Genomic DNA, 25,229 nt, shown 5'->3' with positions numbered 1-25,229 from the left:
GAAGCTTCAGAAAGGACCATACCCTTGTTTGATCTCAATAAGAGCTCCTCACACAATAGAAGGTCTTGCTCTGTTTAAAAGCTACTGTTGCATCATTGCGCCCGTGAGCGTGCGTGTACGTGTGTGCGTGCGAGAAGAGACGAGGATCAGGGACGCTTGTTGGAATTACCATTGCAGAACGGACTCATTGTCTTCCCTTTTCACAACATCATGCCCACAATAGCGGCTTTCAAACGGCCCCACTGCTTAATGAAGACCTCAAATGATATGCTAACGGCGTGCCGTTTTAATTACAGTTTGAAGTAGTTAAGTACCAAACAATGTCTTACAGCCAAATGAGCAGTAGGCTATTCGAACTCACTCTCACTTTTGGATGATTAAAAAAAAAAAAAAAAGGAAAATAAATGATTAGTTTCAGACTGATTTATAATAGACTAATGAATATGCTATTTTAGCTCATTTTAAAATAAACGTAGGCTAGTCGGTGATGCGTGTTGCGCACGTTTGCGCGCAGTGCTGAGATGGGTAGCCTATGTGTATTTTTATTTAATGGGTGGTATTTGTTAATAATATCATTTAAATATTTTTTATAATTTGAGTTCCTATTAGGCTAATTTATAATGTAGCCTAGACTTCAAGGTATGAATTAATGAATAACTTAAATCAAATGTTACTCTTTGTAGCTCTATAGTAGCCTAGTGAAGATGACAAGACCTGACACTGATGGAATTAAGAAAACAACCTCCCGTTCTCCTTTACTGTAAGAATACTTTAGGAGCGTAACAGTCTACGAAACACGTTTACGTTTAAAATAACCGACTCATGAGTCAGTTATTTGGCGTTGTATTTATTTATCTTAATGTGCTATTTGTTATGTAATGCTTATAATATATAATTGAATGTTTAATTTACTTATAATACATATATATATATATATATATATATATATATATATATATATATATATATATATATATATATATATATATATATATTACATATATATTACATATATATTATTGTATTACATATATATATTACATTTTCTACTTTCTGTCACTGGTTTTATTGTGTGCGCAATCCTCTGGCAACAGTCTCGGATACAGGCCGACTGTCAGTTAAGCTTAAGAGTAAGAATTGAATAGTATAGCTCCACCTCCCCGTCTAAAGCAGCGAAAGCCCACCTGAGGCTGTCCTGGCCGGGGAGGCGGAGCCTTTTCCCAGCCTCCCATTCCTAAACAGTGAATCAGTCTGTTCATTCACATTCACACGCGGGCAAGCCAGTTCACAGGCGTTTCAAACACAGCTCTGTCCGGTGGAGTAACTCTTTCCCCCCCTGAGCAGACAGGAAAGGAAGTCATGGATTTATTTATTTTCTATTTGGTCTTCGGACCTTCTATTTAGTTCAGAAGAACTTTTTTTCATTTATTATTATTATAAATATTTTTGCGAATTCGTCCCATATTGGAATACCACGCGAGCTTCGATGTGATCTTGGAATAAAACGAATAGGACTCGTGAAGCATATTGCAGCGGGACTTTAGCGATTTATAGAAAACGCATCATGATCATAACCCGTAAGTAGACAAAGTTTGATAATGCATTATTTGATAATACTCGTGAGTTTCTGTCTGTTGAGGATTATTAGATTAAATGCATCTAATTCAATACATGAATGATACTGCATCCTAAACGCAATATTTGACTGATTGACTTGACTTGAAGTGAATCTAGGAGGTGACATTGATAGTCCAAGCAATAATATCATACTGAAGAGCTACGTTTATTCCAGTTGTTTATGATGGGAATAGAAATTGTATAGGCTACTAATGCATACGGGTTGGTGTCAGTAATAATCCTTCTACAAATTATGATCTTCACTTCAGACCATGCATGACAGAAGTGATCAAACTTTGTTTTGAATAAGGCTACATTGGTTATGAATATTCAACTTGTTGCTGTCTCTGGGTCATGCCGTGTTTTTAAGAAGCGAACATAACTGGTCACCGAAAGGTTGCCGATTCGAACCCTGCAAATCGCTGTTCCACACACACACACACACACACACACACACTTACACACACACAGTTCCAATATGTTGACACATTTCCATCAACTAATGGAATTTTTCATAAGTATTTTTTATTGATGGTCATTTGCTGGTGCATTTAGAGTAGACTACACATATCAGTGGGATATAACTTTAACAGTTTAAGAAGCAGATATGTTACATTAAAAATGGAATGAGTGTAATGCTCTTTAAATTTTCTTAGTTAAACCACTTCAGATTTGCATCTCTTCCTAAAGCTAAAAGAGTGCAATTATTTGGGTGGCGCGTGAGATACATTTCAGGCGCAACACCGGCGCTCCAGGCTGTCCGATAAGTAATCTCCCCTCGCGCTCCCTGAATCTCGTCACGTCTCCATTGGTTTTACGTGGATTTCACATAGTTCGGAGATAAGATTTCATCAGAGGTAGTCTGAGTCTTCATTCCGTTTAAGTGCAGAGAATCGCGGTTTTGCTGTAATCTGGCAATGCCAAAGTGCGCGTGGAGAGCGTGCCGTTCTCCTCTGAATGCGCATTCGTGCATCTTTTCTGGTGTTGAAGAGTGGGGATTTTAACATTATCCAGTGTTTTCAAACAGAACATGAGTAGCAAAATTTAGATTTTAAGTTTGATAGCCAGAGTTTGCCAGAGTTAAGTTAGCCGAAATGCAAACTAAATGACCTGAGGATAGCAACAGTTCGCTCCTTGAGAGTTTCCTTTTAGGATCAATATCGGACCAACACTAACATTATCTCCTTATTTATAGATTTAAACATCACAAATCTTATCTCACTTTATCTCACTAGACTAAATATAGCTAAAGCTGTAAAAACTGTTTTAAAACATCTTCATGATCAGATAGTTTACAGTTACCAAACAAAAGGAGTCTGTGGCTACTGTGTAAAATAGCTATAAAAGAGATTTTTTTCTCAGTTACAGAATTTATGTCAGACCATTTGCCAAGCTCATAATTGCAACCTTCTTTTGGGTTTTCAAAAATAATTCAATATTTTAAAGTATATATTCTGTTGCTGTTGGAGGTTTGGTGTATTTTACTATCCATGCAGAGGTTTTGCTAACTCTAGGTGATAAAGCAGTAAGCAGGTCAGTTCGAAGTCAAAGAAAGAAATGTGATGCTTAAAAGATGCAACTTTGAAGTTGACACATGCATTACCTGATAATCTACGGTCATGGTTTTTGGTGAGCTGGATGGACTCAAATACAGGTAAAGAGCCTTTAAAATCAAACACATTTTCTTAAACACTTCATGTGGCTCTAAATCCACTGAAATCTTCATATAAAACTTTTGGAACTGGGGGCAGGTTTAAAGCCACAAATCTCCTTTATTGCCATTTGGGAAAAGTATGAGTGCTGTGTTTTAGTCTATATAAGGCTAAACGCTTTTAACAAGTTGTTGTTGCTTTAAGATCGGTTGGTGTAAAAGAAGCCCTCTGTCATATAAGAGGAGGGTCTCTCTTTCTTCACCTCTTTAAGTAATCTTTTGATCATATATAGAAAGGATAGGGTGGCATATCATTGAGCGTATCTAATCATCTGACCTGAGATCAGTCTTGCGTTACACAAAGTGGCCAGTCACCAGACCTGGCCACACTGGCTCCAGGTCAGTGATAGCTAATGTTTAAATCTGTCAGAAAGTCTGAGACAGACATAAATGGGCCCATCTGGCCAAAGTGTGTGTAGGTGTCTGGGATAGTGGTGTTGAGTGACTGTGGTGATGGGGTAACCCCATGATCCCCTGTGTTTGTGACCAGATGGAGAGTATCTTCTCATTTTCAGAGATACCTGACTCTCTCTCTCTACCCCCATATGTCTGTAGCAGGCCATGCCAAAATATGATATGCATGATCCTCAACAAATGATATATGACTGCTCTTGATCTGCAGATTTAAAGTGTATGTGTGGAAAAGATGGAAGATAAAGAGCTCAGTGTCTAGGACAAATAGGACATCAGGTCACATGAATCTCTGATGAAATTTCTCCTAGTTCCGCTCATAGACTAGGTATTGATGTTTGTGTGTTATTCATTTGAAACTGGGCTTTTTTAACTAGAATAGCAATATTTACAGCTTCAAAAGCCTTCAATTAACACACTTGAAACAAGTCTATACAGTGAATTTGGATTCACATCTAAAAATTTTTTTTTTCTTTATCAGCATTAATGGTTCCATGAAGAACCTTTAATATGCATGGAATCTTTCCATTGCAGAATATGTTCTTTATAGCGGGGATAGTTCTTCAAATTATTATTGTTTATCAAGCTGCTTTTAAATGGGTCTTTTGAGAATTGATCACTCTTTGGGAGTCACTCTTTTGGGATCATTCTTTGGGAAACCTAAGATGGTTCTTCTATGGCGTTGTTGAGAAAGCCCCCCTTTGGAAGCTTTATTTTTTAGAATGTTGGATCTGCCTCCATAGCAGAGAGATCTGTCAACATAAACTTGGTTATGCACACACATGCATTCATACACATAGGTTCACCCTCCTCCCTCGCATGCTGAGGAACCATCAGTCAGCGATTGTGAGAACTTCCTGCGACAGGAAAAAGAGGAAGAGGAGGAGAGAGAAGAGAGGGAGGAGGAAGGGTAATTTTAGAAGAGGCAAAAAAAGTTCAGCTAACAGGAATTCAACTTTGACCAGGTTAAAATGGGACATTTTTCTAAGAGAGTATGTCTGTCAATCTGTCTCTGGGTTAGGAGGCTGTAGTCTGCCTCTTTGTCTTGTCTGTCTCCCTTTTTTTTTTTTTTTTTTCCTCTCTCATCAACACAAATGAAAATTTAATTAATTTGGTCACAATACAACGGAAGTGTTAGGTGGAGTGCATACTGTACGCTTTGATAAAAGGAGAAAACACCCAAAGGCAAATGTTTCTGTGACGGATGCTGCCCAGACATCCTGTGCTCGACTCAGGTCACCTTTGTAAAGGTTGCAGGTCATGCATCCACTAGAAGGCTGGCACCAAGATATGAAGCAGATGGATTGTAGATTAAGGCTGATAGAAAGAGGAAGCGAGATGGGAGGAGGCTGTGATGACTGTTGGTTCCCTTTTGTTTGCACTGTTTTAAAACAGTAAATCAAAACTATATGATGAAAGAATGTGGGTTTTGAAGAAAAAAAAGAAAGAAAGAAAAAACATCCAATATATACTTGGCACATGCAGCCCATATCTTGTAAAAGCTTTCTAAAAAAAATAATAATAAAAAAAAAAATATATATATATATATACATACACACACACACACACACACACACACACCATTAGTAACTGTTGCTAAATTAATTTAGGTGAACCATGACGTTGCGTAATTATTCACAATTATGAAATAATGACATGAGTAGGCCTTCTGGGATATTTTTTTTTTATTATAAATTTTTTTTGGCTTGCAAACATACTATGTGTCATATCAAGAGGAAAAAGTGTTAAGAACATCCAACTCTGTGACGTCATACTAACGTCAGTCTGGCTTTCAACACAATGTTAGTTAAGTTACTCAATCTGATGTACTTGTAACTAAATGTTATAGTTTCCTTTATATATAGATGCTTGTACCGTACAATCAAGAAAGAATCAAAGGCTGTTTACTTTACTTTGGAGGTTTAACCTATTTCACTTTCTGTCTGAGGTCGAATATTCAATATTCTGTGTGTGTTACAGGATGTAAGGCGTTCTCTGTGTTTGTGTTGGCGCTGAAGGCCTCCATTATCTGGCCTTGAACAAAAGGAGGTGTGTCCTCCAAAGTGTCCATGGCAACTCTGGAATGAGCCACTCTTATTGGCTTCCCATCAGCCTCGGGAAGGCAAGGGAAATGTGGCCGCCGCCTGGTTTGGGAACCCGCACAGACTTGTGTGGAGAACACAGGATGCGACGTGCGCACACAAACTCTATGCTTGCTGCCCATATTCGGACTTTAAGCATGGATGTGTGTATTGCTACGAATGCTGAGATGGTGGAAAAACAGTCTGAGCTCATCTGCGTGACATCCAGCATCGTTAGAGAGTGTGAAACAACTGCTCGCATTTGTTTATACTTATCTATCTTCATAAAGACAGCCTGTTTGAGTCTACCGCTTTGATGAATGTATCCTTAGTGAGCTTACCTCTTATAAATTTGGCCAAGTCTCAAATCAGATATTTTTATAAAGACTTTTTCTGAAATTTCTTAGACCCCAGTCTTCAAGACACCCCAAGAGCACACATTTTGAATGTTTCCCTTTTCTGATCCATCCCTTTCAGGTCCTGGAGCCTCTATTAATGAGCTGATGAGTTGATTCAAGTGTGCTTGATTACGAAGAGTTCGGAAATGTGTAGTATTGGAGGTGCCACCCGGAAAAGGGTTAGGAGAAGCTGTCTTAGACACTTCTCGTGAGAAAAGAACCTAGTAATCCCAGACGTCTCTGCATGATTTTTGAGATGTCATCTCTGGTTAGAAAGCCTTACTTACAATTGGTGCCAGACAGGCACCTGTGTGATAGCAGCCCATTGTAATCAGGTAGGGGGGACACCCTGCCAATGAAAGGAAAAGCCAGTCACTGAGACACTGCCGTGGAGCCTGTGTGTGTTTGTGTGTCTCTCCATCATTTACATTTAAATACATACATTCTTGCAGCTGTATGGTCTTCAATGTTGTCTAGCCACTGCAAGCACACACATACAATCTATACATGCACACTCACACAGGAAGCCACAGCGCTCATTACAGACCATTTCAGAAAAGTGTGTTATTATTTTAAGTGTAGGACATTCCTCAAAGTTCACGAACTCCTAAAAAGTGCTTTCGGGCAAAATTCTGTCATTCGTTTGAAAGGAATCCCATCATGTGCATGTGGCTTCTTGAGATGGATTTGAAATACAGTTGCATGTGTGCAGTTGAGTCAGATTGCTTCTGTTATTTTTGCATTGCTGTCAAAGCATGTTCCTCTCCTGCTTTCTTCTCTTTCCACCGGTAGAGGACCTCCCTTATCGCGTGCCTTTGTTTTTGTCATGTGTGCCGTCACTCTCACGTTTCTTCGAGTTGGGAGTCACGTATCTCTGCTAGTAGAGACAGAGTCTGCATCCTTTTCCTCTGGGCAAAGTCTTTTTACACGTCTTTTTTGCACGTCTCTTTTCAACTGGCGCCTCCTAATCCCCGGGCTCCTTTTCTTTCTGTTGAAGTGATGGGGAACCTATCACAGGTGGTCTTTCAGTTGTGCAAGGCATCATCGCAATCATTGCAATTAGAATAACTGGAATTTTAGGAGTCGGGAATGTGCGGAATTAGCCATTGAGAAAAGCGAGAGGTCCCTCTCTGCTGATTGCAACCTATTGTTAGCTGTAATTGTGTAGATTCTGCTTGTGATAGACCATAGCAGCGCCAGTGGAGATATGCCACAGCTTTGTCACACCTTCAGAGGGTGCTAACAGGGTCTCTGTAGCACTTGAACACAAATCCAAAAGACGTTAGATGCTTTTTAATAAAACAGCTTTAAACAACGGGATAGTCCCCATGGAGCAACCTAAGATTAAGTCTCTCGCTTAAGGGCACAATGGATATCAGGATTGATTGTGATCTCAGTAACTCGCCAGTTCCTGCGTCATGCCTACTTGAGTTCAGTTTAGCAATCTTTGAGATGCTTATCTGCCCATTCACCATAACATAGTCCAAATAAACCAAACACTTGGCATGTTAACTTTCTGGGACTGTTGAGGAGCTTTTAAAATACTCAGTTTTTGTAATTTTAGACCTCACCTTGGTTTCATATTTTTAATCAAGTATTTACACGGAGTGAGTGTTGCTAGTCAAATAATCACCTTAAGAGGCAAAACCTCAGTTAAACTCTTAATTCTGACACTGTTCTGTGTGAAATAACACGGTGACCTCTAGAAGGAGTTAAGATGCCTTCAATGGTGTTTGCCATTTGGCATGTGGCATCTAAAGGGCCATTCAAAGATAATGGACAGGGATGTGGCACCTCTCCACCACTCCAACAACAGTTCTGTCTGCGTTGGATAGTCACTTAGCACTGCTATCTCAAATATTACACTGTTGCGCCAAGTTAAAAGTCAGGATAATACACTACATATCTACATAAGAAAGTTGAGTGTTTCCACTCAAATATTTGGTTATGAATGCTTTGCATAATTTGTTTTTGTTAGTTTTTTTTTTTTTTTTCTGGGGGGGGGGTGGTTCTGTTTAAAGCTGTCATATTTTTTTTTCTTACTCTCTTTCTCTCTTTTAACAGAAATTGAAGCGAAGGAGGCATGTACATGGCTGAGGGCTGCAGGTTTTCCACAGTATGCTCAGCTTTATGAAGGTAGGACACTTGTCATCCCAACATCACCAGTTCATGACCGAAGTGCATTGAGTTTCAGTGGCCATTAATGCCTTACCAAATGCATTATCTCTATAATATCTATCGATATTATTATCTCTCAATTACTGTCTATCTCTCCTCACCTTCAGTTTGTAGTATTAAGCAGCATCTTAAGCAGCGTTATCTTTTTTAAATACATTATAAAAAAAAATCAAATGTCAGATAACACTACACCTCAGGTGTCCAACCTTACCTACTTTTGACCTACTGACTCCTGCCGGTGTGCCATGTGAAAGGGGTGTGTTATCAGTTTCAGAAATCTGAGTTGTGTGACCAGCCTTTCATTATTGCCCCACTATAGATAAGAGAGAGCCAGTACAGTAAGGAAAAGGTCTTCAGGAAGTCAATAAAATAATCATGTTATCCCTTGCTTACTGGTACAGACTCACGTACACACCATTTCAAGTAGTTTGAAATGTAATAAAGTAAAAATTTGTAAAAAGTTGTGAATCCCAAAAAAGTAAATTAAATAAATAATGATCATTTGAGCAATATTAAAGACACAGTTAATAAAGACAGTCTGGGTGCTCTACGGGTTGCTGACCACCTATTGTGACTCCAACACCCCCTTCCTACGCATACACCTCCCACTTTTGAGCACTGGAGTATTGCAGCTGTGTTTGTTTGGCTGGCTAAAACGAACTTCCTCTACCTTTTCAACACCAGAGGAGGGGAGGTTTGTGTGTGTGCATGATAGAGGGCAGGTACACATTCCATTTGCTGCCAACAGCCCCCCTTCCACACATAAATATACTTCAACCTGTTTATTGGGTCTCTGTTTGTATTCAATTTCTTATCAAATCAGTTCTGTCCTCTCTTTTCTCAGACGGTCAGTTCCCGATTGAGATTTCCTCAGTTACCCGAGATCATGACTTCTTAGATCAAGATGCCATAGAAGCCTTGTGCAGGTGAGACACTCACATTTACAAATAAAGATTTTGTAATATTTTGTCATATTTTATCCTTATAAGTATAGCTGCAGAACCACTAATACCATATTACAGTTATGTGTATATCTGATTATGATTTGATGTTAACATCAAAGAAAACAGATGATTTCAAGAGAAAAAAAAAATCAGATTTTCTTGCATTGTCAGGCTTTTATAATTAGCTGATTTTGATCATATTCAGAGTTCAGTTCAGTTCAGACTGATTTTCTAAGAATAGATTAAAGGAAAAAAGAGAAAGTGAAAGACTCAGTGTCTTGACTCAGAGAAGGATCCATCAGAAACCAGCTGGAGCTTACAGACATCTGGAGACCATTTTCTGGTGCCAAACCCCCCTTATGCAGAAAAACACACATTCCCCCTAACCCAGGGTCAAATGACACAAACCAGGTGGCTTCTGGGATAAGCTTTCCTGCTCTTTTGTTGTCGCCACTCCAGGTTTCTACCTCCTTTTTTTTTCTTTTCTTCCTTTTTTTATTCCCTGTCCGTCTGTCTTCCTCCTTAATCTGAAGTTTATCCCTCTGCAGCTCATTATCGGGCTTGGCTCCCACCTCTCTCATCCTCTTTTCATCTCTTTCTGTCTCCATGTATCTCAGTCTGTATCTCTATATCTTGCTTATCCCCTCTCTGCCTCCCTCTGTCTCTGTCCAAGGTTTTGACTGTGGCAAAGTCTGTTTGTAGGCTAATGACTGGATTTAGCCTTTGTTTGCGACCCCATGGTTCTTTACAAACTATCTGCTTAAAAAAACTGTCACTGTTTCACTAATTTATCTGTATGTGTTTTTATTGCAGGAGACTGAACACCCTAAACAAGTGTGCTCTTATGAGATTAGAGATCACCCCTCAAAGAAAAAGAGTAAGCATCTTGTCCCTTTCTCTGTATTTTGCTAAATCATTTCACTTGCTACCCTCTTGTGTTCTTTTGTCCAGTCAAATATCTTACATGTGTGTAACTGATGTTTACCTTCTGTGTTGGTTAATTAGAAGGAAGGTCTTGTTTTCTAATCATTTTCAAGGCCAAGGGGCAGTGCAGAATGGCTTTTATGTCCAAATAAAGGGCTTCATTAGCTCCAGTCCTGATTTTCTTTACTCCTGTTTGTCATGATTTTCTCACCATACACCCCCCCCCCCCCCACTACATACCATAAAAGGAAGAGAATGCACACTCTGCTGGTCTGTTGTTGGTCACTCTATCAGTGTGGTTTAAGAATGAGGGTGTATAGTCTAAGACTGCCCCCAAAGCAATGACTCAAACTACATGCAGGATGAGAATGCAACAACAAACAATCCAACTATGTAATCACAACAGGGAGTTTAAGAAGATAACCGTCATGTCTGACTGCAGCTTCTTTTTACATTTACATTTAGCAACACTTTTATCCAAAGCGAATTGCAGTGCATTCAGGCTATACATTTAGTTTTTATCAATATATTTTCTGCTCTTAAAACTTGTAAGTCTGAACAATGGCAGCCTTGTCAAGTATGCGTCCTGTTAAGAAAACTGATGACCCTTTAGTGTCATCTTGTGTTGATGGAGTCAAAGGTAGAGGTCAGGAGATGACTCGAGGAAGTGATCTGCCCTTTTCAGACATACACGCAGAAACCATTGCTGGAATGCATTGATCTGTTCAGGTGGCCTTGTCTTCCTGTGAAAAAACAGTCTTTTTGAATTAATAGCAGATTTTGTGGTCAGTAGTGAAGAAACATTGCACACCAGGTCTTCGTTCTTTCTGATCAAAGGCCTGCCCTCAGGGGCTATAAAATTACAACCCACGTTTTACGGACTTTCGCCGCGTCCGTTATTATGAACCGTGAAGGAGACACCTCTGGATCCTGCGACCCCCTGTTAACCAGTCGACTAGTTTTGCTTTTACTGATTTGTCCATTCTACAGCTAAACTGATACCAACTAACTCAGATAGGAGTGTAAAATTGTGAACCAGTTCTATATTCTAGAATTAATTAATTAGCTCCCTAATCTCTTTAGAAAATTACATAATTATTTAAAACTATTTTAACAGGCTGAGAAGTCTACAGCTATAATTTGTGATAGAGATCTGGCATTGTAGCATGATTAAGTATCTCTTAAATATTTTCACCTCCCATCAAACCCCTTTGTCCAGGAGTCCCATCACAGGAGACATGGTTCTTTTAGGTTTTAGCTTAAGATGATTGCATTGATGGGGGATGGGACCAGACCTGCCCTCTCAGGCTGGGGTGTGAACCCTGAGAGCTGGCCTGGAATTTTGTCCACCCCCCCCCCCCCCCACCACCACCTTCCTTCCATCCTTACCACCCTCAGGGAGGAGATAGATTAACCAGAGTAAAGCGGAGAGGGGGAATGGTGAACATGTGACTGTGCTGTGACATGGCCAAGCCAACCACAATTAAAAGCTTTTTTCCTATAGTGGTCCCTGGTTTTATGCATATGACACTTTATCAAGCCCAAGAGGCTTGTAAGAGTCAGCAAACTGATTCTCCTCACAATGCTAGATTCATGAAGTGAGGGAATGAATCAGATCAATTTGACACTAAGCAACATGCTTTGTTGCAGATTCAGGTTTGCATTATTTGTCTTTACTTTTTCAAATGTGACAACAAGACTTGTGTCATTAGTGTACTTCGCTACTTTGATATTAAAAGTATTGACTCTCTACCATATTTTTTCAGAGTGAAGACTCTGATGAGGATGAGCCATGTGCTATAAGTGGCCGTTGGACTTTCCAGCGGGACAGCAAGCGTTGGTCTCGCCTGGACCAGTTGGACCTGGATGTATTCTCCCCTCCAGCTGGAGACATTGGCTCCTTCGCTCCCTTCCTATCCCCAGATGATTGTTTTGCCAGAGGAACCCTTCTAAAGGAACGAGTTAATGCTAGTGCAGAGAGCATCTTAACAGATCTTAGTGAGCAGCCAGAGGTGGGCTCTCTGCACAGTGCTGGTAGTGGAGGTCGAGGAGGATCCCTGAGTACCACTGTACAATCCGGCCCTGCTACAACCATTTCCAATGCTAACACAGCCACCACGACCAGGGCGAGCTCAGTTGCTAGTGTTTGCTCCTCCGGAACATCAGGTGCCAATGAAGACTCCCTGTCTGATGGGCTTCCATCACCGCTGGAATGCAGCACCTTTGCATTCGATGTAAAACCAAGCTTGATAAGCAACGGTGCTGAAAAAAGCACACGTTCAAGAGCGAAGAGTTTCCTGAAGCGCATGGAAAGCTTGCGGTTACGCACCAGTAGCAATGCAGCCTCCAAGCGTAAAAAAAAGGGTATAGCTGGGCAAGGTAGGCTGGAGATCAGTGGGCCTGTGCTGAAAGAGGGTCTTGATGAAGACAAACTGCGACGTTTCAACTGTGTGGACATTGCAACTTTGGATCGCAATGCAAACCAAAACCCAAGCATCACCTATTCAACGCAGACAAGTAGTGGGAGTGCAGGGAGTAGCCAATCCGAAGCCAGCAGTGGGAGTGCTGTAAGTACTCCCAGTCCAGTCTCAAGAGCACGTAGTCACAGCACCGCAGCAGGGTCTACCAAGAGAGGTGGGATGTACCTGGAAGGCTTTGACCCATTTAATTTCATTGTGCTGCAACCTTCAGAAGGCCAAGAAGGGAAGCAGAATCACCAAACCCAAAGTAAGAGGATGGGGCCCAGCTCAACTGCAGTGAACAATCGACGCAACCGTCAGAGTTCAGATAACAGACGTATGGAGGAAGAAAAGAGTCAAGAAGAGGAAGGAGGTGTGATCTTCTTTTATTTGCCTGAAGGCCACAAGCCTGGCACTTTTCCGAAAGCACTTGCGGACGGGAGATCCATTCGTGGTGGGGACAACATAAGTCGGCGCCCACCCCGGAGGGGCTCTGCTGCCTCACTAGACAGTCGATTGAGTGTCTATGATAACGTTCCTTTCTCAGAAGTAGGAGATGATGAGGATGAAGCAGAAGGAGAAGAGGAGTCAAAACTTGAGGACGTTTTGGAGCGAGTCAGTGCCTGGTCAGAAACAGCAACTGGGGAAGAAGAAGAGTATGAAGAGGAAGGGGATTCAGATTCAGCCCTTGATTCTGCATCTCCTTGTCCATCATCCCCACTGCAGAACCACTTAGAAGAGACAGAGAATGGCAGTGACCAGGACAGCACTGGAAACCCATTAGCAGAAAGGGATGAGACACTTTCCTCACGTGAAAGATGCGACTCTGGTGTGGGAGCATCACTTTCACGAGCCAACAGGTGAAACTCACACACACACACACACACACACACACACACACACAAACACACACACACACACACGCATGTGCACAAACACACACACAGACACACACACACACACTCACTAAGTAGTCTCTGAGACAGATATATATTTATTTATTTTTTACTGGAAGTTCTACCAAAACCATTCCATTAGTAATTTAGAGCTTTGGCAAAACTTAATGGAATACGATCATCCCCCAAAAAGCATGCTGAATTATGGGACAGGGAGGTTGAGAAGGAGTGAGAGAGCATGTCAGAATGGCTCACCTTACATAACAAGGGATACTTGAAGGATACGGAATCCCAGTGGAATGAACCACAGGAATTCTAACAGGCCCCACCTGGTGATAGAGGCCTTGATTAATCCCTGTTATCTACAGCTGATCCTTAGCTTGTGTTTATGTATGTATACTCAATATGTGCAAGTCAAAGTACTTATTATTTCAAGTTTGGACTGTGTACTTTGAGTGTGTGTGTGTGTGTGTGTGTAGTGTTACCATAATAAATGATGTGTGGTTCAGTTTATAAACAATAATTTATATTAGTCTGTGTCTATGTTTTGAACATTTTGTGATTGTTTGAGCTAGGTTAGGTGTAACATTTATGTGAACGTTTATGTTGCAGACCTCAGAAACTGCGCTGGCCAAGTTTCCAGAGCTCCCACAGGCCAAGTCTGTTGTCAACAGTACTACAAGTTGGATGTCAGTCAGTTCTGCAGATGAACCTCCTTCAGAAATACAGCCTGCTCAAACTTACCGCTCTACTGGAGAGATACACACCCACCAACAAGCATGGCTTCAGCTGGTGAGGGTTCAAACCAATATGAAAACACACAAAATTAAGTTTACATTCTTTCTTTACTGTTTTACCCTTTTCCCATCTTCCCACCTCTTGACTAGTATTTGGTTATGTCAGACCCCCCCCCATCACAAAGCTGTTGCTTTGAAGTACAGTAAATTCCCTGTTCCTGTTATTAGTGTTGACTCACACACACACATGCACACACACCTGCACATCGGCACATATATATGAGAGCTTTTAATGTGTGAAACCACCATATATCATGATATTGATAAGCCGAGTATTTGGCACCTAAGAGATGTCCACACATGCATAGACACACAACATGAGTCAGAAAGACAAACACCCTGCCACACAGATGTCCGCACATGTGTCCGTTCCCTTTTATTCCTCCTGCTCAAAGCCATTGTCTGTTGTCTTGGTGTTTATCCTTTTGGCTGTAAAGGTGGAAACAGCTTTTAGTGGCCCCTCAGCTTCTAGAAGTTTTCCCATGAAATATCCTACATAATTACACACTCATACACTTACAAACCAGCATCCTGTTGACACATGCTGCTCACATGTAGCAATGTGTGCCTCTAAACAAAGTTATGTATGGACTGTTTGCTTTGTATGAATTGACATCAAATTATTAATATGGAATGTTCCAGAGTAAAGAAAGAGGAGTAGCTACTTTTTTAACACTTTGTAATGTCCCTTTGTATTTATTGATACATTGTGTGTGCTTTACAGGGCTGTTCCTAAGTTTATGAAGAGGATCAAGGTTCGAGACTATAAGTACAGTAGTGTGTTTGGCGTTCCACTGCAGGTAATAGTTCAAAGGAGCGGACAACCCCTGCCTCAGAGTATTCAGCAAGCCATGCGTTACCTACGGAGCCAATGCCTCGACCAGGTGAGAGATGACAAATGTGCACATATGCGAGTATGCACGTCCAAACGTGTACATCAAAGCTTAAAGAAAAAAGCACAAACACGCCATAGCATACCTTACGTTGGTTTGTTCAGTGGTATATTCAGTCTCATATAGAAAAACAAAAATCTGATTTTGTTAGTCAAAAAAAGTTGTTTTTAAGAAAAAAAGAAAAGAAAAAACTGATCCCTATTTGAACAGCTGTTTAGTTGCATGGTCCCTGTTATGTTGCTACATGCAACAGGGCCATACTTAAGCACAATACATCTGTTGTTTTATCACCACATACTTGAGTTCAAAACTCAGTCTAAGTTTGCACGTAGCACAATAACCTCAGAAGGTCTGAATGTTCTGGTTCCATATATCTACTACTTACATATTACCAAAGTTAACAACATGGATGACATTCCATTCCAAGGGTGTTTAATAGAAAGTAAGAGGAAGCAAATAATCTATGGACTATAGAGAGACCTCTATCTCTGATGTCAGATGCAAAAAAAAGAAAAAGAAAAAACTGCTATGCAATTTACATAATAGTTACACTTTTAGATTGTCCAGTCTTCCTAACTGGGTTATGTAAGAAGCAGTAGGGAGTTTTCTTAGAGATGCCTTTCCTGTGTTTGGAAAACTTGTGGTCACACCGGTAATCCATCTATTTAGCTTTCAGTTTGGAAAAGAAAGAGAGAGAATACAAATGAATTGTCAAAACATCATAAATCATTTTAAAAACCTGTAATTAAAGACATTTTGCAACTGAGCTGCAACTTCAACACATATTCAGGTGTTTTTACTATTTATATTAAATGTCTAACCATCTTTCTCTACAGGTTGGGCTATTTAGGAAATCAGGGGTGAAGTCACGTATCCAAGCCCTTCGCCAAATGAACGAGTCATGTGGCGCGGGTGGGGGCGGAGTCAACTACGAGGGCCAATCAGCTTATGATGTGGCCGACATGCTAAAGCAGTATTTCCGAGACCTTCCAGAGCCTCTGCTTACCAGCAAACTCTCTGATACCTTTCTGCAGATATATCAATGTAAGACCACGCATAGAGTTGACCTTTTAGGTGTTTTGTAGAAGACCACACGCTTGCACTGACATATTCCTGTACAAAATGTACTCACAAACAATGACATCTTGGCTTTTGAAACAAGAACACACACACATTAAAAGAGCAAGGCATTTCATATCCAGAGGGCAGCTCACAACTACACAAAGAATGTACTATACTGTAGATGCTTGTTATTGGATGGGTGAATCACTCCGAAAGGGTAAAGAAATATAAACAAGTTCAGGAAATAGCTGTCAAATGACATTTTAGCAAATGCCCGCACCAAGTGTAACTCACAAGCAGCTTAGTGTGTACTTACCACAGCTATTTCACAGCACACACACACACTATAATGTGTGTGTGTGCTCACCTCAAATATCAGAATCTTAAACAACTCCAAACACGTACATCGCTTTGGTAAACTGTTCATAAACTAGTGTGTAAAAGTTGCCAAGGTACATGCTTATGAAATTTTATTTGGTTTTGAGCTGCATTAATTTCAGTATAAATGTATCAGTTATATTTAATCATACAATGTTTTAAAGAAATATGACATTGAATATAATATAATATAGGCTAATATATAAATAGAATATAGATTTAAGATCTCTGTTGGCCATGTGTCAAAAATGTACAAAATTCATTCCATTTGTAATGAACAGAACATGGTATTATATTGATACTGTAAGGTTATGGTATTGTTCTTGCATGAACAGACCAGAATAGATTTTTAGAGACAAGATGTCTTGTACTTCACATTTACTCCACAATAACTCCAGTCTTTGAGCAAAATAGTTTGATTAAAGCGGTCTGTTACCACAACCAAAATTACGCAGAAAACAACCAGCACAAATGTGTTTTCTCAAAGACTATAGTTGACCCCAACCACAAGTGAGGTCTCGGCATCCCACACAGAAAAGCAAGGGTTTGTGTGTGCCTGTTTTGTGCTCACACAGGGTCTTTCATTCCCAATGCCGAAATTTAACAGAAATCATCTGATGAACACTCGCTTACAATTCCATTCATGGCATTTCAGTTCACATTAATCTATCCTTTGCTGTTCAAAAGCTGCTATTCTTCAGTGGCACATCACAATACATTGCAGATATGCTGAAAAGAAAAATTATTTCGGTCCACTTGGTTTATATTGTTGATTTCTGAAGTTTAAACACCCCTCCCTTATCTGGACTAACTCCCTTCCTTCCTTCTCTGAATGACATAATGAAAAAGAACAGTGTTGTGGCTGTACTGATTGTAACTTATATTTTCAGATTAATTAATAACTTTAAAAAGATCTAAATATTCAAAAATTATTAATAATAATAATAAATACATAAATACATACATACATACATACATACATACATACATACATACATACATATATATATATATATATATATATATATATATATATATATACATCGTTCATTGTATTCTTTCCTTAAAGTGCAGAATATGGCAACCATTTAGAGCCAAATTACTGTTGTCTCATCACTGCACCATATATCTGTATCACTGCATACAATCTGTATTCGGAGTAAACTAATGAAACACTTCTGTCGGATTCAGATGTTCCCAAAGAGCAGCGTTTGCAGGCGGTGAGGGCTGCCGTATTGCTGTTACCAGACGAGAACCGCGAAGCCCTTCAGACTTTGCTGTGCTTCCTGAGTGATGTAACGGCCAGCGTGAGTGAGAACCAGATGACCTGCACTAACTTGGCCGTGTGTTTGGCCCCCTCTCTCTTCCACCTAAACACACTGCGGAGAGAGAGCTCCTCACCAAGGTGTGTGTGTGTGTGTGTGTGTGTGTGTGTGTGTGCAGTCTGTTAACCCACTTCACATTGATCAGCTCACCTTTTTAAATGTAAAGTGCTTGAGGTGCCTTCATATTTGCAATGCGGCTACTTCAAACCCTTAAACACTGTAATTATACTCTATCCTGCTTGAATAACCACCCCATAAAAACAGGAAGCTAGTAAAGAATAGATTTTTCTTTTTAGAAAAAGAGAGTAGACTTATGTAAGGCTTTGAATGTTTGCTGCACTTGAAACTGTAGCATTACATTTGAATAATTTGTAGATTTTTTATTTTAATTTTATCCGTTTATCCCTTTACATGTGTTTTTCTTATCACAGGGTCATGAACAGAAAGAACACTTTGGGAAAACCAGACCAAAGGGACTTGAATGAGAACCTGGCAGCCACACACGGCTTGGCCCATATGATACAGGAGTGCAGAAAACTCTTCCTGGTGAGCATGACTTTATAATTCAGTACATTCTGTCCAACATAAACACAAACAATTATCTTCTGTTTTAAGCAAAAAGCAAACAGAATCTCTCATCCATCTCTCACGAACATGAGCGTTATCAAAACGGTGTTCAAACGAGTGGTCTTATCACTTAACACCAGATGTGTCTCACTGTCAGATGCAGCTCAGGTACAAAGACAAATGCACGCTCATTTAACATGTGCAGACAGTCACGCTACAGCACATGTTGCAAAAACAGCTACCGAGAACCTCCGCTAAATCTATTTAAAGATTAATGAGGTTGTTGCACAATAACCAATCCTTCCTAATTACCATACAATCATGCATAAACTGGCCAAAACATAACCAGAATTAGCAGCCATTGTTACATATAGCAGTTTTGTTTTCTATAGATACATCGAGGCTTTTACATATATCAGTAATATTCAGAACAAATGGCAGGTAAGAGATATCTTAGGATCTCCTATAAGATATATTATTATTTATTTAAAAAAAGAACACCACCAACACAATAATGTGCTTAATATGCTGCTTCTTTTTTACATGCAGTGATTTGTAGAAAACCTTAAGTGAATATATAGCTAACCTAAGCCACAAATGTATCACATATTAACAGTAAGTTTGTCATGAACAAACAATTGAATGATTTACACATCCATAGACACTCACTTTCACTTTTAGTACCTATTCTGAAGTCAGGAAGGAAGCTCTTAACTGGATAAGTGTAAAATAATGAAAGTCAGCCGAAGTTGAACAACATCCGAAATTCAATTTCACATCGTCCACAAAGCAGCATTGTTTTGTAATGTTCACCTACACACTTGCGCTTATTGTTATACCATATGCCACTGCTTTCCCTGAGCAAATCATAATAAACTCCATGATTAGATTGAGTTGATTATGTGGAGCCATTGTTACCCAAAGTTATTTTCTTCTTAATGGGCTATTTATAAAGAGCAAATAATTCAAAATGAGAAACAGAATGATAGCATCTTGTATTAAAGGTCTTCCGCCCCTAAATCTAATGCAGAAGGTCTGGTCGCGCTCAATCCATCAGACTAATGCTTTTTGCAGAATGAAGATTAGTTTATCTCAACAAACGCTGGAAAGGGACAAGCACTGTGACATGATAAACATCGTCAGTCAGGCAGGAAAGGGACAGCGAGCAGGACAGGACACGCACAAGAGCAATCACAGCAGATAAGGTCCCAACGCTGACACACACAAACAGGATGAGCTACTTCCAGTGAGGAATGAATCACTCTTGTCACTTCTCTTCCCTTCATATTCATTTTAACATGCAATGTTCTGATTTAACAGAATTAGAATGATTTTTTTTTTTTTTGAGACTTACACTAGGATACTCCAACAATATAATCATGACTTGTCATTTGAGTGATGTAATACTGAGCTTAAAATTGTAATTTTGTTGGTCGCCCCCGTTGGGGAAGCTAATGCTAATGTTAATTTTCATGTTATGAACTAGTCATGAGTTTGGCTTTTAATTAATTTTGTTCTCTAATGCGTCCCTGCTGAAAAGACTAGCTTGTGTATCTTGTCTTTTGTAAGCTGGACCCTAAATGGGATGACATTTACACGACACCGTTTTCAACTAAAAATCTTTTTTATGCATTTGGCGTTTCGGGGGCCTGAAAATGCAAACAGGTTTCAAAATACAAGATTATGTCTGCGTGTAAACTACATGAACATGAATTTGTGGAAACACTGATCTCATGCACATTATGTTTGCCCGGTATACACGTACTTCAATCTTCAAAAACACAAAGGAAAACCGTTTCTTTTTTTAGTACGGTGTTATCGTGTAAACATACCCTTAGATTTGCAGGTTAAAAGGGATAGTTCACCCAAAAATGTAAATTATGTCATTAATTCATCACCCTCATGTCGTTCCAAACATGTAAGACCATGGCTCGTCTTCGCAACACAAATTAATATATTTTGATGAAATCTGAGTGCTTTTTGACCTTTCTGACAGCAGTGCAACTTTCCACGTTCAAGGCCTAGAAAGGTAGAAAGAACATTGTTAAAACAGTCCATGTGACATCAGTGGTTTAACTTTAATTTTATGAAGCTACAAGAATATTTTTTTGTGCGCAAAGAAAACTAAAAATAATGACCTGATTCAATTTATCTTGTGTCAGTCTTCGATACACATTCATTACAGTACCACGATGAATGTGTGTGCATTTCTCTGCTTGCAAACAAGGCACAGCACATTCGAAGACTGACATAAGAGAAAAAATAGTTGTATAAAGTATTTCGTTTTGTTTTCTTTGCAAAACAAAAAGGTATTCTGGTCGTTAATACCTTTCTGGGCCTTAATTGTGGTAGCTGCATAGCTGGCTTTGAGGAGTCAGAAAGCTCTTGGATTTCATCTAAAATATCTTAATTTGTGTTCTGAAGATGAACGAAGGTCTTACAGGTTTGGAACGCCATGAGGTTGAGTAATCAATGGCATAATTTTCATTCTTGGGTGAACTAACCCTTTAACATTATGGTTATGCTGTCATACCTGCCTGGCTAGCACCAAACCAGCATGGACCAGCATAAAAAAAATGTTTTTATCTTTTTTGTGTTTCAGATTCCAGAGGAAATGTCACGCTGTAGGAACTCTTATGTGGAGCAGGGCTTGAGTCCCATGCGGATGGAGGTGTTGGTGGAAGACTGCGGTTCTTGTAGTTACCAAAGTCTCCTCAAAGACAGTACTGATGCCCTTCTTAAAGACGCCAAGGACAAATTCAAGGGTTACGACAGCTGCTCAACTCCTGAAAACGCCGAGCTTGCATATAAAAAGGTAAGGAAACTGTATAAATACACACCCTACTCAAGTCACTTGGACACTGTCTCTCATATTTCCATTTCATGTGCATGCTCTCTTCCTTCCTTTGCTCATTTTCATGCTTGTGCCTAATGGAAAAGATGTGTCTTTTTTCCTTACATCACTTCTTTTTTTGTGTGAGAGTATTTTTCCAAGTTCTGTTTTGGCCTAGGGCCCACGATGACATCAGTTCGTCCGCTGTTCTAGCACTTCACATTGACCAAAAAACACTTGTGTTCACTCAGCCCAGTTCTTGTCCTTAGACAATGTTTCATGGGCCCATAAAGTAGGGCTGTCCAGTCCTGCTCTTGGAGGACCACTATCCAACAGAATTTAGCTCAAATCATAATTAAACACATGTGAAAATTAATTAAGGTCATTAGGATTACTTAGAAACTTCCAGTTAAATGTGTTGAGGCAGGTTGGAGCTAAACTCTCCAGGAATAGGATTGGACACCCCTACCATGAAGTAATATCATGCCACGTGAACAAAAGTAGCAAGATTATTGAGCTGGAACTGTTAATGACCATAGCGTTGTGTTCTTTCATTATAGGTTCAGGATGGGTCATCTCTGCGGCAGTGGAAAGTGTGCGTGGACGTGCCTGCATCAGCTGAGGACACACTGCAGCGGATTCTACGGGAGCAGGAACGCTGGGATGAGGATCTGTTAGAGTGCAGAATCGTGGAGACACTGGAACATAACATGGAAGTCTATCAGTATGTCAGGAACTCTATGCCGCCCCATCCGCCAAGAGACCATGTGGTGCTCAGGTGATTACAAACACTCTCTACTTTAAGTTTTAAAGTCTCTTTTAAAGTCTTTTTGGTATTCTACAGTTGTACTTTAAATTCAAAGTGGAAGATTTATTTTAAGTGTAAAATCCTATGAATGATTTTGTGTTGTGTTTCAGGTCGTGGGTGACAGACTTGCCCAAGGGAGTGTGTGCTTTGGTGTGTGTGTCAGTGGATCACGAGAGTGCAGCGGTTCTGGGTGTTCGTGCTAATGTTCTGACCTCTCGCTATTACATAGAACCCTGCGGACCCAACAAGAGCCGCCTCACGCACATTTCCAGAATAGACTGCAGGTATTCGATATTTTAATGAATTAATAATTAAATAATTATTTTTACCATAATTATTATGATTACTAATAAAATATGCATATTTGTATTTGTATTAATTGATTTACTTTAAGAATAAAAGTAATTACTTATTAACATATATATATATATATATATATATATATATATATATATATATATATATATATAAATATATTAATGATTTATATTTAAATATTATACAATAAATATAATTCATGTAATTTTTATAAGTAAGGAATATATATATATTAAATACAATGACATATAAATGTCACACGCTCATTTATTTTTTCTCTTTTATTTTAAGGGGGCGTTGCCCTGAATGGTACAATAAGCTGTATGGTCACCTGTGTGCTGCAGAAGTGGTGCGGATACGAGACTCCTTTACCTGCCTGGACAAATAAACACACACAGTTGATGTTTCATTTCACCTCTCAACAAACTCTGATGTTAGAGATGAAGATGATGATGATTTTAAACTCCCTTAACATACGATGATCTGAGCCCTTATGTGATATGGATGGACCCACTCAAATCAACAAGCTGCATAAGTCAAAGAGCTTGCCATTTTGATGGCCATCAAATGACAAGTCTGAAAGACTGGAAATGGGTGTTCTTGCTGCTGTGACATCATCATCGCTGACGTCACAACGTTTGACCTTGTTACTGATCATGTCATAGGGTGACTACATGAAACGGGAGGAGTTTTGCTTCTGAGAAGCAAGTATGTATGTGTATTTCTGAATGACTGTGAAAGTGAGCCTATGCATAGTGTGTGTGTGTGTGTGTGTGTGTGTGTGTGTGTGTGTGTGTGTGTGTGTGTGTGTGTGTGTGTTATTGACAAATGAGACATATTCCATGCACTGGCACCCGCTGCAATATAGTGTTTCTGTGTGCGTCACTGCTACATAGTTACGCAAATGTCTGCCAAGCTATGTACAGTGCTTTCATTATATTTAAGTGAATGGACTGATGGATGAATGGATGGCCAGACATGTTTGTCTATACAAGACGGAAGGTGGTGGCTGGCACACCTTTGAAAGAAAGACAGGAAATGTGTGATAGAGGAAAGACAAGTGCATGTAAACACTTAAACAGTACAGAGGGTTCCAACAGCACCAAAACCAAAGCTGAGACCAATACAATGTGGACCAATTATACATAGCAAAGTAATCCCAGGATTCAACACAGGACTCCAAAGAAGAACATAATACAGTTTCCTCACCCTGATGCCAGTGATTGGCCGAGATCGGTGCTGCAACCCAATAAAGTTCATTTGAGCTCCAAGGTCTCGGCCATTAACATCTTGAGCCCTGGGCATATACCGAAAGGATAGGAAAAGCTTTTTATTTTGGGTTGGATGTTCAGGTTTGATTATAGAGGCTACCAAGGCAGCAATTTTGTTAGTTAGAGAATGTATGAGGGGAAGTGATAGCTGTTTGTTTGTCAGTGTTAACCAGAAATGAAGTAAAAGTCTAAACTCGTAACAAGGCTTACATTTACACTTAACTACAGCCAGGGCTGCGGTCACATCATCAGAGTAGGAGTCCAGTACTCTTATTGAGGTGCTTTACGATTGTCAGTTCTGGGCTTGATGTCTTGATGTATTACTACTTATGTGCCTGTCCATGGCAGTGTTATCATAAATGTTTGTAAATGAAATATATGCTGCCAAACCAAGAATAACGCATGACAATGACAGTTAATTTAAACCTCTCTGTATTTATATCACTCATATCGTGTATCGTATTTTATTGTAAATGTTACACCCTAAGTTACAGAAAGGAGAAAGTTCTTTATCGTTTTTTTATTATTAATGTTATTTCTGTACAGATTAATCGTGGTCAGAATGCACTATTAAAGATATTAAAACAGCATGAACGGTGATGTTTTTGTGTCTAACTTATCTAGGGATTTTAACTGATCAGTTTTCATGCATCATTTAATTTTAAACACATTTTGGTCACTTTATTTTAAGCTCCAAGTCTTGACATTAACAAACCATTAACTATGACTTTTGCCTCAATAAACTCGTAATTTGGTGCTTATTAAAAGTTAGGTATTGGGTAGGATTAGGGATGGAGAATATGGTCATGCAGAATATGTATAATATTAAAAATCTTCAAATATGTTAATAATAGGCATGGTAATAAGTGACTAGTTAATAGTGAGAACTGGTCCCTATAATAAAGTGTCACCCAAATTTCTGTATAATTGTGTTCAGCACTAACATTATTAATAGCTAATTGAACTTGTAATAAAACAAAGTGATTTTAGTGATTTTATTAAACAAAATGATCATTATTTTAGCAAAAAAAAAAAAGCCAACACTTATGACGTACAGTATTTTTTATTGATATAATTGATTGATTGTGCTTACCGACCATAAAAAAAATACAAAAATAATAATAATAATAATAATAATTATATATATATATATATATATATATATATATATATATATATATATATATATATATATATATATATATATATATATATATATAAATTATTACTTATAAATTACTTAAATATAGTGAACTGAAAATTAACTGAAAAATATAAATATTTTTTGTTTATGTTCTTTTTTTTCTTTCTTTCTTTCTTTCTAACATTGTCAAAATCTTGCAGATGTATTTTACGAT

At 39.1% G+C, this 25,229-nt stretch overlaps 1 protein-coding gene across 3 annotated transcripts in view; it reads left to right on the top strand.

Annotated features, from left to right (window-relative positions):
• The window catches only part of LOC127948657 (rho GTPase-activating protein 7), a 114,520-nt gene extending 90,059 nt beyond the window's left edge, over positions 1 to 24,461 (top strand). For 2 of the 3 annotated variants that reach the window (XM_052545254.1, XM_052545255.1), the window contains 13 exons: positions 8,283 to 8,354; positions 9,241 to 9,322; positions 10,154 to 10,217; positions 12,031 to 13,583; positions 14,232 to 14,411; positions 15,141 to 15,300; positions 16,146 to 16,353; positions 17,941 to 18,154; positions 18,506 to 18,620; positions 21,244 to 21,456; positions 22,035 to 22,252; positions 22,393 to 22,566; positions 22,892 to 24,461. In XM_052545254.1, the coding sequence (XP_052401214.1) occupies positions 8,283 to 8,354; positions 9,241 to 9,322; positions 10,154 to 10,217; positions 12,031 to 13,583; positions 14,232 to 14,411; positions 15,141 to 15,300; positions 16,146 to 16,353; positions 17,941 to 18,154; positions 18,506 to 18,620; positions 21,244 to 21,456; positions 22,035 to 22,252; positions 22,393 to 22,566; positions 22,892 to 22,988 (3,350 nt within the window). In that variant the 3' untranslated portion in view covers positions 22,989 to 24,461. Of the gene's footprint in view, positions 1 to 1,256; positions 1,578 to 8,282; positions 8,355 to 9,240; positions 9,323 to 10,153; positions 10,218 to 12,030; positions 13,584 to 14,231; positions 14,412 to 15,140; positions 15,301 to 16,145; positions 16,354 to 17,940; positions 18,155 to 18,505; positions 18,621 to 21,243; positions 21,457 to 22,034; positions 22,253 to 22,392; positions 22,567 to 22,891 lie in introns of those variants that run through there. The other variant, XM_052545256.1, reaches the window with a different exon arrangement.
• The last annotated feature ends 768 nt before the right edge of the window (positions 24,462 to 25,229 follow it).

This window comes from Carassius gibelio, chromosome B1 (assembly GCF_023724105.1).
Source record: "Carassius gibelio isolate Cgi1373 ecotype wild population from Czech Republic chromosome B1, carGib1.2-hapl.c, whole genome shotgun sequence".
Classification (NCBI taxonomy): domain Eukaryota; kingdom Metazoa; phylum Chordata; class Actinopteri; order Cypriniformes; family Cyprinidae; genus Carassius; species Carassius gibelio.
The sequence above is the reverse complement of the archived record's forward strand: the minus strand, read 5'-3'. Positions and strand labels throughout refer to the sequence as shown.